General features: G+C 41.7%; 1 protein-coding gene across 4 annotated transcripts in view; it reads right to left on the minus strand.

Annotated features, from left to right (window-relative positions):
* Positions 1-483: 483 nt before the first annotated feature.
* LOC144664036 (uncharacterized) overlaps positions 484-12,218 on the minus strand; it is a 53,892-nt gene continuing 42,157 nt past the window's right edge. For all 4 annotated transcript variants that reach the window (XM_078525148.1, XM_078525147.1, XM_078525146.1 and 1 more), the window contains 11 exons: positions 10,716-11,832; positions 9,764-9,897; positions 9,042-9,107; positions 8,164-8,260; positions 7,886-7,992; positions 7,580-7,664; positions 4,369-4,485; positions 3,695-4,005; positions 2,926-3,043; positions 2,252-2,500; positions 484-1,244 (listed from right to left, as the gene is read on the minus strand). In XM_078525148.1, coding sequence (XP_078381274.1) covers positions 1,152-1,244; positions 2,252-2,500; positions 2,926-3,043; positions 3,695-4,005; positions 4,369-4,485; positions 7,580-7,664; positions 7,886-7,992; positions 8,164-8,260; positions 9,042-9,107; positions 9,764-9,897; positions 10,716-11,832 — 2,494 coding nt within the window. In that variant the 3' untranslated portion in view covers positions 484-1,151. The remainder of the gene's footprint in view (positions 1,245-2,251; positions 2,501-2,925; positions 3,044-3,694; positions 4,006-4,368; positions 4,486-7,579; positions 7,665-7,885; positions 7,993-8,163; positions 8,261-9,041; positions 9,108-9,763; positions 9,898-10,715; positions 11,833-12,218) is intronic.

Genomic DNA, 12,218 nt, shown 5'->3' on the forward strand with positions numbered 1-12,218 from the left:
GAAGCGAGGGAGGGGCGGGGGTAGGGACGGCGGAACCTTTCTCCAATTGGGGAGGCGGACTAGTCACTTGAAGTAAGTAAATTATTTGAAAGAAATGTCGAGAAGCTAAGACAAACGATCAAAGGCAACTAAGATTAATCGAAAGGCTAGCGTTGAGTGTAGAGGAGGGAAAAGAAAGGAGCTACTTTGCCCCCCCCCCCCCCAATAACAAAATTACAACATTTTCAAATAAAGGTCGGTTGTTTGCTCAGCAGGACTTAAGCGCGTTATTAGCTTCAGAGAGGAACTAAGAGTGTGACAAAGCGTAATAGCGCCGAAAGCTTTTTATACTGTTCATAAAGACTATAAAAAGTTAATCTCATTATAATAAAATCTTTCCATTATCCGCCTTCTCAGTTTACGCAATGATCCAGTGTTTCAATTATTATTCGGCACTAACTCTGCGACAAGCGGCAACTTTTGACTATTGTTATCGCACACCTCTTTGCAAACAAATTGTTTCTACGTTTTATTAATTAAAAAAATGATTTCTAAAAAAGTAATTAACATGGTCTTCAGCTTTAAAGTAAACACTAATATTCACACAATAATTTAAGTTTTAATAAACCGATAAGAAGGCCACATATCGATCTAGTAAATCAATATAAAAAGAAAAAAATATAGCTCTCTAATCTGGGAATATCTTATAAACTTGTCCAAGCAGATCTTCGGCGGCCCAGGGGGTGTAGAGTCGAGGCAAGCGAGCGGGCAGTCTTTCGTTCAGTCCAATTACCCCTGCCTCTTAGCTTACAAACGCAGATGGCTTTTCACCTGTTACTGCGGCCAAATTCCGTCAGCGTTCGCAGGCAAGGTACCAGAGTCCCGGCGAAGATAAGCTCAACATAAAACTGTTCCACAACAACTATAATTTCCCTGTATTGTTAAATGACTTAACGATAATCCAACAGTAAATGGTGTAATGATAATAATCCATAAATGGTTTATGGTGTGGCGTAAATCAACTGGCTTAAGCCGTCAAGATAAATTAACTTCATAATGTTCTATCGTGTGTATATGCAAAAATCTTCGATGCAAAGTGTGGTTTAAACAAAGTTAGGTCGTCTGTTCTGTACATCGAAACGGACTTTTCAGGCTGAAAATGGCGATGATCTTCACTTGAGGCGGGGGAACTCGTCTGGAAGCAGGGCGTGTACACGACAAGTTGGACAGGTGCTCTGTTCTCCCATCAGCCACTTTCGGATGCACTGGAACAACAAAAATACACATTAGAAAATTATGCTCTTTTACAACTTAGGGCGCTTTCCTTTTGTCAGAACTGGCCGGCCAGACCGGTATATTCGAGAACAGAATTCTGTTAGTCAGATTTGTCCTGTCAAATCAGTCAATACATAAATATTAGAGCAGTTTTCAATTAGTGTCGTAAAACCAAAACCAAAGTAATTACTCCAGACAATCCAGTGAACCAATCAAAACTCGAAGCAAATACATGTAGCCGACACGAAGCGCGGGAAAACGTGCGCGAGCGAGTCACGATTGGTTTTGGTTTTACTCCTGATTGGCTGAGAAAGTGGCGCGAGATTTTTAAGCCAATCACTAAGCGTAGTAATGCAAAACCAAAGCAAACGCATAACTTTCGACACTCGAGTGAAAACCGCTCTGTTCGAGAACAGAATTCTCTATTAGTCAAATTGTCCTGTTGAATCAGTCAATACATAAACATTCTACATTGTTATGGTGTTTCAGTCTCTACTCTTTGCTCTCAAAAGCGAATCTTGTTTTCTTACGACAAACACAGAATTAGTCACCGGGTTAAGTATAACTGTTTCTGATGTTGTCATTAAAGATGTGAATATTGTTCATCGTGGTGTAAGATAGGAATGAACGTTTATTCGTTTGTCTCACGTTAGAATTTCGATTTACTCATGTCAAGCGTTAACACTCTATTACTATTTCAGTCGACGTTATCTTTCAGGATTGGCCTCGCAGGAGGCAAAAAGTTATCACTGAGCAAATCTTAATTTTTTTCCCCGCAGAATCAGAAACAAGTAAATTTTTGGTCAAAATATAGGCTTCAACAATTGACTGAGGCAGCGGTTTTCAGAAGGGAAGTTGCTTAGCAACAAGACCGCTGACCGCACCATGCTGCCAAACAACTTTCGCAGTGCCCGTGCAGTGTTCCAATTGGATAAAAAGAATCGGTTTTCCGATGAATTTGTCAAAAGCGGTTCTCGTAACTGTCAAAATATCTTACCCCTGAATGATATCTGTGTCCACACTCCAATGTAACAATGTCATAGGATGCATTCATGTCCTCGTGACAAATAACGCACGGATCTTCCTCGTAGCTGCCGCTTGCAATCGCCGCCATCTTGGACGCGTCCACTGCAGGCTTGGCAGACAGCATGGGCTGGGTCTTCTGTGGCACGGTGGCATTGGCTGCTCGCTGTATGGTGGGACTGCTGTTGGCTGGTGTCACTGGGGCGGTACGCAATAAACCAGCCTTGAAATGGAAAAAACACAAACTGAGTGGTCTATCCTAAAAGGTGAAAACCCCTATTACTCTCATGGAAAACGGAGAAACACAACTATAACTTATGTCCACGAAAGAGGAGAGAGACTTTCGGCAAACCCTCGTGAATCGTTGTTCGCTGCACAGTGACGCAAGTATAGTCAGTCCCCACCCCCTCTTCCCTCGCGCTTTATCTGTCTTATTTCCCACCGAGAGAAGGACCTGATAATGAATGTCGGATTGCCGTGGATGGAGAAATACTCTGCAAAACGTTCGGACAGTTTCTGAAAACAATTTAGTGTGGATAACGCAGCTTAATGAGACTTCTGACACCAAGGGAAATTAAAAATAGAAAAAACAATTCGAACTGATTTAACTGAGTTTTAATACGCAAGCAAAGATATTAAGTTCCATACCTTCTTTTTCTGTTCCACGAGCTCCGATACACTAGCAACGATATCCTCCAGCGAGAGCCCAGTCAGGGAGCCATGTTTATTATGTCGCACTTCCTTGATAAACCCAGTCAGTTCCAACCTAACATAAAAACAAACCAAGATATATAAGGTCTGTACAAAACGACACCTTCGAGCAAGACCTCGAGACAATAATGTTATACTATGAAAAAAGTTTGGCACATCTCAACCCTGGCTAGATCCACGAGTATTCTGTAGTTCAGTGGTAGAGCGTCCGACTGGTGTGCTAAGGGACGGACCATTATTTTTTTGGAGGGGGGGGGGGGGGATGAAAAATATTGAAAAAAATTGTTTGCAGGGCCTGGAAAGACAAAATTAATTGTTTGCAAAAACGATATGTATAACAAAAAATAGTAAGAATTTCGAAAAAAAAATGTTTGCAGAGGTGCATAAACCAAAAAAAAAAAAGTTTTCAGAGGAACATTTTTCACCCCCCCCCCCCCTCCAAGAAAATAATGGTTCGTCCCTAAAGGTCATAGGTTCGACTCCTATTGGGAGAACTTGGATTTTTTTCTAGTAGCTTGGATCACTGACTGATTATCATCTTTCTAAGCCCCAATATCCACATACAAATTCTGCTGACTGATCTCCATACTTTCGTATATACTTTGGTGATCATTTTATAAATTCTTAAAACCGTTTCTCTTAATTTCATATTGATATTGTGAGGAGAAATTTGATGTTGGTCAATCTTGGTACTTAAAAGGCTTACCTGGTAAAATTCGGGTACATGGTTGAGAGGCGCAGCATGATCTTCTCAAAGCTGTTAGAGGGCCGTGCCTTATCAGGGGCTATGGCCGCCGCAGCAGCTGAAGATACAGCAGCAGCAGGGGGAGGAAGCCCGGCAACTGGAGGCTTGTCTCCGTTAACTGAAGCAGCAACTCCTGTAGGCGGAGCCACAGCAGAAGAGCCCCCTGCGCTAGCTCCAGCAGAGGTGGTAGGGACAGGAGGCTCGGTTGTCCTGGGTGCTGAACTACTGCTTTCTGCAGAGGGCTGGGGTTGGTTTTGTGGCTGTCCTGGTACCTGGTAAACAAGCGAGAGAATAAAACGTCAATAATGATAGATAGATGACTTCATTTATCAACGGTAGTTCCTCTTAGCAAAAAATCTATTAATAAATATAAAAATTAAAACTATTATGATATAAACGTAAATTACAAGAAAAATGACCCAAACTAAACTAACTACCTAGCTATTCAAATAAAATCAAAGAAACAAAAAGGTACTGCTTTTCACGGATGCCGTGTCTCACTCTTATCTGAAATTACTTAACCTAGTCTTAAAAATCTATTACTAGTTGTATCATTGCGAAAGATGAATTTATTTGAACAGAACAAGTTGTTAGTGAGAATAAGCTGGCAGCATCGATCAGGTATTTTTACTCACCACAGATTGTAAAACTGGGATGGCTGGATATGGTGGTGGTCCAGGGATGGTCAACTGAGGCACACTTGCCAGAGTCCTGCCAGTTTTCAGCAGCTCAATCTGTTCATTAAACGTTTGCTGCAAACAATCAAAACTCAGTCAAGATCACGCCCAATTAATTATAGTCACGCTACCCAGGTCGTGTCACGCAACAAGTAAAACAACCTTGCAAACTTATAAAACGCTCCATAAACGCGTTCCGCCACTGGCGAAACGGACTCATTTCATTGACTTAAAGATCTTCTAGCTGTACAAAAGCTTCTGAGCGAGGAACACTGAGACGTACTAATGTCACGCTACACGCACTTGGGCCAGTCACGACAAGAAGTCATGAGAGCGTAGACTTTCACTCCAGTCCCCTTTTGGCCTAATGGTTAGTGCGTCAACTTCAGATTGAGTGGTCTGGGTTCGAGACTTGGTCGGGGCACTGCGTTGTGTTCTTAGGCAAGACACTTAACTCTCATAGTGCCTCTCTCCACCCTGGTGAATAAATGGTTACCAGCAAATTTACTGCTGGGGGGTAACTCTGCAATGGACAATCATCCCATCCAGGGGGGAGTAAAAAATATTCCTACTTACCTTTCCTAGCCACTTAATGCTGCAGAAACCAGGACCTTTACCACCTTTTAAAGCCATAGCCTGCGTAACTGGCGGGATTCGCGACCGAGTGCGAGTGCTTTGTTTATGGCGAATGGAAGAGACGGAGCCGCGGAGCTCCGAGCAGATTGGAGCGGAGTCGCTCACGCACGCCGGCTTTGCCCGCGATTTTTCTTTCGCCCCAAGCGCTCATCTAACATCTCACCCCCGTGCTAATCCCGTCAGCTACGCAGGCTATTATAGCCGTTGCAATTGTATGTTGTAGGGAAGGGGACCTTAATTCTAAAAAATCCATTGTGTTTACTCTTAGTAAGAACAGATTTGTCAAAATTGTAGTTTACCACTCCAGTGGCTTTTGTTATTGGTCAGTTCAAACTGTCCAGTGGGAATAGGAGTGGTGGATGACATGATAATCACGTGGTCTACCATTGCTATTCCTATTGGCCAGTTCAGTATCACGTGATTTACCACTGGCTTTTCTTATTGGTCAGTTCATTAACATGTGATTTACCACTGCTATTCCTATTGGGCAGTTAAGTATCACGTGGTTTACCACTGGCTTTTCTTATTGGTCAGTCAGTTCATTAACATGTGATTTACCATTGCTATTCCTATTGGCCAGTTTAGTATCATGTGGTTTACCACTGGCTTTTCTTATTGGTCAGTTCATTAACATGTGATTTACCATTGCTATTCCTATTGGCCAGTTTAGTATCACGTGATTTACCAATAGCTTTTCTTTTTGGTCAGTTCATTCACATGTGATTTATCATCGCTATTCCTATGAGATAGTTTATTATCACGTGGTTTACCACTGGCTTGTCCTTTTTGTCAGTTCAAAATCAGCATGTGGTTTACCATTGCTATTCCTATTCCTTTTTTGTGTTTAGCCTCAGTAAGAACAGATTTGTCAAAATTGTTGTTAACCACTCCAGTGGCTTTTGTTATTGGTCAGTTCAAACTGTCCAGTGGGAATAGGAGTGGTGGATGATAGGATAATCACGTGGTCTACCATTGCTATTCCTATTGACCAGTTTAGTATCACGTGGTTTACCACTGGCTTTTCGTATTAGTCAGTTCATTAACATGTGGTTTACCATTGCTATTCCTATTTGCCAGTTTAGTATCATGTGGTTTACCACTGGCTTTCTTATTGGTCAGTTCATTATCATGTGATTTACCATTGCTATTCCTATTGGCCAGTTTAGTATCATGTGGTTTACCACTGGCTTTTCTTATTGGTCAGTTCATTAACATGTGATTTACCATTGCTATTCCTATTGGCCAGTTTAGTATCATGTGGTTTACCACTGGCTTTTCTTATTGGTCAGTTCATTAACATGTGATTTACCATTGCTATTCCTATTGGCCAGTTAAGTATCGTGTGGTTTACCACTGGCTTTTCTTATTGGACAGTTCATTAACATGTGATTTACTATTGCTATTCCTATTGGATAGTTCAGTATCACGTGGTTTACCACTGGTTTTTCTTATTGGACAGGTTTACCATTGCTATTCCTATTCCTTTTGTGTGTTAAGCCTCAGTAAGAACAGATTTGTCAAAATAGGAGTTTTTGTTACTGGTCAGTTCAAACTGTCCAATGGTAATAGGAGCGGTGGGCAACATGATAATCATGTGATTTACCATTGCGATTCCTATTGGCCAGTTTAGTATCCCATGGTTACCACTGGCTTTCTTATTGGTCAGTTCATTAACATGTGGTTTACCATTGCTATTCCTATTGGTCAGTTCAGTATCACATGGTTTACCACTGGCTTTCTTATTGGTCAGTTCATAATCATGTGATTTACCATTGCTATTCCTATTGGCCAGTTTAGTATCATGTGGTTTACCACTGGCTTTTCTTATTGGTCAGTTCATTAACATGTGATTTACCATTGCTATTCCTATTGGCCAGTTAAGTATCGTGTGGTTTACCACTGGCTTTTCTTATTGGACAGTTCATTAACATGTGATTTACTATTGCTATTCCTATTGGATAGTTCAGTATCACGTGGTTTACCACTGGTTTTTCTTATTGGACAGGTTTACCATTGCTATTCCTATTCCTTTTGTGTGTTAAGCCTCAGTAAGAACAGATTTGTCAAAATAGGAGTTTTTGTTACTGGTCAGTTCAAACTGTCCAATGGTAATAGGAGCGGTGGGCAACATGATAATCATGTGATTTACCATTGCGATTCCTATTGGCCAGTTTAGTATCCCGTGGTTACCACTGGCTTTCTTATTGGTCAGTTCATTAACATGTGGTTTACCATTGCTATTCCTATTGGTCAGTTCAGTATCACATGGTTTACCACTGGCTTTCTTATTGGTCAGTTCATAATCATGTGATTTACTATTGCTATTCCTATTGGTCAGTTCAGTATCACATGGTTTACCACTGGCTTTTCTTGTTGATCAGTTCATTATCATGTGATTTACTATTGCTATTCCTATTGGCCAGTTTAGTATCTCGTGGTCTACCACTGGCTTTTCTAATTGGTCAGTTCATTATCATGTGATTTACCATTGCTATTCCTATTGGACAGTTTAGAATCATGTGGTGCTATCTACCTTGCACTGCAGGACTCTTTGATGGCACTCAGAAGCATAGTTCTTCCATGTGGTAATCAACTCCTCCACTTTGGGGCCTGCAATCCTGTGTTAAGACAGACAATGGTGTAAGTGTTGTTCGTACTATACCCTGACAAAGTTGGTATAAAAAAAAGGATTCTGCCTTTCAAAGCAGATGACTAAGCCTTAAGCATGTTACCTTGAAAAGTTTTAAGCCTAGACTGTGATAAACAATCAGTATGATCGTGAATTTAAGTTATGCAAGCACACAATTAACATCAGACAGACAACAATCACTTATCAAACCTGGCATTTACAGCTTGTATCAAGTTGTTGATCGTTATGTGTGATTCTTGGTAAGCTCTTTCCAAAAATCTTAACCCAACATCACGACGAAGTTCTAGCAGTTTGATCTGCAAAAAGAAGGCAAAACAGCTTTACATCATGACTTGTTTGTCTCGTGGCACTACTTCTACCGTTTTCTGTGGGAGATCATATTTATTTTTGCTAAGAGTCCAAGGCCGGCCGTCGTTGTTGAATATTGCAGTTCCAGAAAAAGAGACGAAAATGCAATCATTATTTACCTCTGCATCCTGTGCTCTTGCCTGTTGCTGTAAATGTTGAAGTTTGGTATTTTTTACCAACTCATCTTTCTCAGCGCGTTCTTTATTCCAAGAGTCCCTAACAGACGATAAGACAGAGAGAAAACAGTTTAAAGCTTTACAATTTAGCTTTTTGAGGCTACGTTTACACGGGACCAGTTCGGAACTGTTCCGAACCGAACCGGACCTGTTTACATGGAACCATTTGGAACCGATCCAGGTGTTTACACGGGGCCGTTCCGGAACCGGTCCGGAACGGATCCATAACTGGACCTGCTATTGATCCGTTCCAGACTGGTTCCAGAACGGTCCCGTGTAAACAGAAGGCCTATCCGGACCAAAAATCAGACCGGATCTGTTCCAGACCGGTCCCATGTAAACGTAGCCTGAGACAGAACAGCATAACTTCTTCAGTCACATGCATTTGTTTGGCCATCTTACTTCTCCTGTCAGGTCTGTGATGGAGCTATGCCCCCCTGTATGGGTTGCTAGTCCATCACAAGGTTACCTCCAACATTACATTCGACTAAGTTATGTGCATTCGTTTTGTCCACTTACTCATCCTGTAAAGTTAATGTTCGGGCCTGGTGGCCCAACAGGCCGGAGCTTATCCCGGTTTTCGTAGCATTAAGCAACTACTTCATCACAGAGTTACCCACAGCATTAAATTCGTCGGTACCCATTTATACACCTGGGGTGAAGAGGGCACTAAGAGAGTAAAGTGTCTTGCCCAAGAACACAACACAATGACCCTGGCCAGGGCTTGAACCCGGACCGCTTGACCTGAAGTCCAGCACACAAAACATTAGGCCACTGCACCTCCCACTACTTATGTTGTAATGCATCAGTGATCAACTTACTTCTCTGATGTGAACTGTCCTTTACAAGCTGAGAGTTCCTTTTTAAGGTTGCTAACCACGTTGGATCTGCAACAACATCAAAATACACGTTCAAGTACATTTTCGGCTAAGAATAGAATCAGAGAGCTACTTGAAGAGTCTTGACCTTCCAACTTTGTTTGTCCGATGCAAACATAGCATTGTTTTTTTTTTGTGAGACGACAAGACAGGAAACGACAAGCCACTGTGATGGCATGGCAGACAACTTAATTTGTGAGACAGTGGCTTTCTAAAGACAGCAGCAGTACAGAAATCATGTGTGGCCAATCAATGCAGATCACTCAATGAATCAGTCAAACTTCTATGTGATAAAAATTTGAAACCCTGCGCAGCGTAGGTGCTGAATGTATAAATGAAAAAAAATGTAAATACTACGCTGTAGTCAAAAAAACTATTCCCAACGTTTCGGCAATGCTGCCTTCTTCAGGGGGACAAAACTATTTAGCCGTTAAAAAGTTTGTTGTATCACACGCGCATTTAAATAAATGCTCGCGCACGTTTCCGCGCGCGCGAGAGCGCACGATAATACAAAGAAGTCAATTCACGTAAAGCTAAAATCTTGATTAAGTCCACTCGGAGCCAGAGTTTATACAGTCAAACTTCTATGGTGCACTCAAGACAAGGAGCAAAATGTTTCCGGCCTTCACATGTTCAATATTAACGTTCACTTCACACGAACTCACTTTTCCTGTGCGTCTTGTAGCAGTTTATGGTTCAAGGTTTTGATCTTATCGTCCTTGTCTTCACACGTCTGACGGAGTTTACGTATTTCCTCCTGATTCTTCTGTTTTACTTCTTGCACTTCTTTGGAATATTTCTGCAAAAAAGAACAACATAATACTTAGTCACAAGTCTGCCCAGTAGCGTTGCTTTGCGCAGGCCTCGTGCCCGTGCACTCAGTCAAATCCCAGAAACGAATTTCCACGGAAGCAGGATGTTGTTCGTGTGGCACCATACTATATTTGGGAGGTCCCCTTTCATCGTGGCCACTAAGACAAGGTTTGATCAGCAAAGATATTTTGAAATAGTGTAGCAGCTCTCGTAAGCTTGTAATTCTGCGGGATCTCTAGTGTAGAACTTGCTAGTTTTTTTGGGCCAGCGACATTGTTCCTGTTAGGTAATGAACGTTTATTCGTTTGTCTCACGTATGTAAGCAAGCCTTATGTCTCTGTCGTGATACACAAACCTTCGCAGTTTCGGAGCACGCAAACGAAACAGGGCATATTCCTTTATGGAATCAAGTCAAGTTTATCGATCGTGACCCTCACCGATACACACGCAGGGTCAAAGAGGCTATCCAAATAAGACTTCATTCTAATAACATCAATAGAGATAGCGGAATTGAAATTCCTGAAGCATGGATACCTACGATCAGAAAGCAAAAAAGCCGATGAAGACTAGCAGTATTGCAGTCGAAACGTCGCGATCAACATCTCAAAGCGATTCTATCGTGAGACAAACGAATAAACGTTCATTACCTATCTTACACCACGATGAACAATATTCAAATCTTTAATGACATTGTTCCTGTTGTTTGTTTTATTGTTCTCTCGAAGGGTTACGAGCCATTTATGCCAGACCTCGCAAGAGCTGCTACCCACGCGATTTTGCTGTAATGACCATTCAAACTTTTACCTCTTTCTCCTGCAGTGCATCTGCCAACTTCTTCTTAACTTTCTCAACTTCTGCATTGTTTTTATTAAGTAAAGCGCTATGCCTTTCAGTGTTCTCCTGTAACCGGGCTTGCAATGCGTCCTTTTCAGACACGGCTCTCTGATATTCAGCTTTAAAAGGTTCAGGGACGGGTTCCGTTCCCACGCCTTTGCTTTTCACATTAGGCTGTGTCTGAACTGACTTGGTCTTGCTAGTAATCACTGGGTCACTGCTGTTGCGTTTGTGACTAGTTTGTACCGGGGCAATGTCCTCACGCACAGCTGGCGCGACTGTCCCCTTTTCAACTTGTTCAGACAACTTGGTAGAAATAGCCTGACTGAGATCGCCGCTCGAATCTTCGAAATTTTTGCCATTAAAAAAGGAAAATTCGACTTTTAAAGTGGCTGGCTGACTTTTGAAATCACTGGGTGACATATCCGCATAAGTTTCCTGTTCCCTTTCAAGGGTTGATTTCATAGTTTCAATAAGGGCACTTGCCAAAGCGCTTTCAACATCAATTTTCCCGTTTGAAGTTTGCTTAGATTGTTCATTAATCGCATCTTTTTCGTCCTCAATTTCATCATCGACTAATTCAACGTCCTTTAAAGTGGCGTCGCTGGCTAAAGATGTCTTTGAAGAGCAAGCTGTAAGTGAATCCGACTGAGGCGAGCAAACAAATTCCTTTGCACTGGGATTAATCGGAGTAGACGAAGAAGAAACACACAATTTGTCTGCCACTCCGTTCTCACTTTTCTCATCCACAAGATTATCATTGTCCCAGATCGATTTACCATCATGATTTCCATTTTGCAACTTTTCATCGTTGTTCTTAGATCCGCTTATCGTTCTGTCAAGGAAAGGATTGTTACTCTGTGTAGGTTTAAAAGTTTTTACAAAGTCTTCAAATTCTTTGTCTTCTGGAAGCATAACCCTGTTTCCGTCAAACAAAAATTTCCCAGATTGTTCCAGGATTGGCCTAAGTCCTCCTGCATTTGAAATAATGTCCTGATAACTGTCCGGTAACATGCTTAAAGGCTGCATGATGTTGGGGTCCGCCAGCTCCAGAGCTCCATTGGCTCGTAAAATCTCGTGCAACATTCTGTATGGGAAAAGAGCACAAACAACGTCAATTGGGCTATCTTTGCTCGTGTCATTGGTTCACAACTAGCATTTCTGAATTGACCCCATAAAAAAATGCAGCTGAACTGTCGCTAATGGTCACCTCCCGTAAGCAGACTCTTAGTCATTGTCCCAGTCACATACAAACACTACATTATTTTTTAACCTCCCTATATACAGACACCTCTCCCCTCATCGGCCCAATCACATTCAAATACTACATGTTTAATCTCCCATAAGCAGACACCTAGTGAGTATCTCAAGTGGGCACTAAGTCATTGCTCCAATCACATACTAAGACTACATGTTTAACCTCCCATAAGTGAACACCTCTCCTAAGTAAGGTAGGGACCTTATTTCTAAAAC

The sequence above is a fragment of the Oculina patagonica genome, chromosome 8 (assembly GCF_052425735.1).
Source record: "Oculina patagonica isolate OP01 chromosome 8, crgOcupat, whole genome shotgun sequence".
NCBI classification, from domain to species: Eukaryota; Metazoa; Cnidaria; class Anthozoa; order Scleractinia; family Oculinidae; genus Oculina; species Oculina patagonica.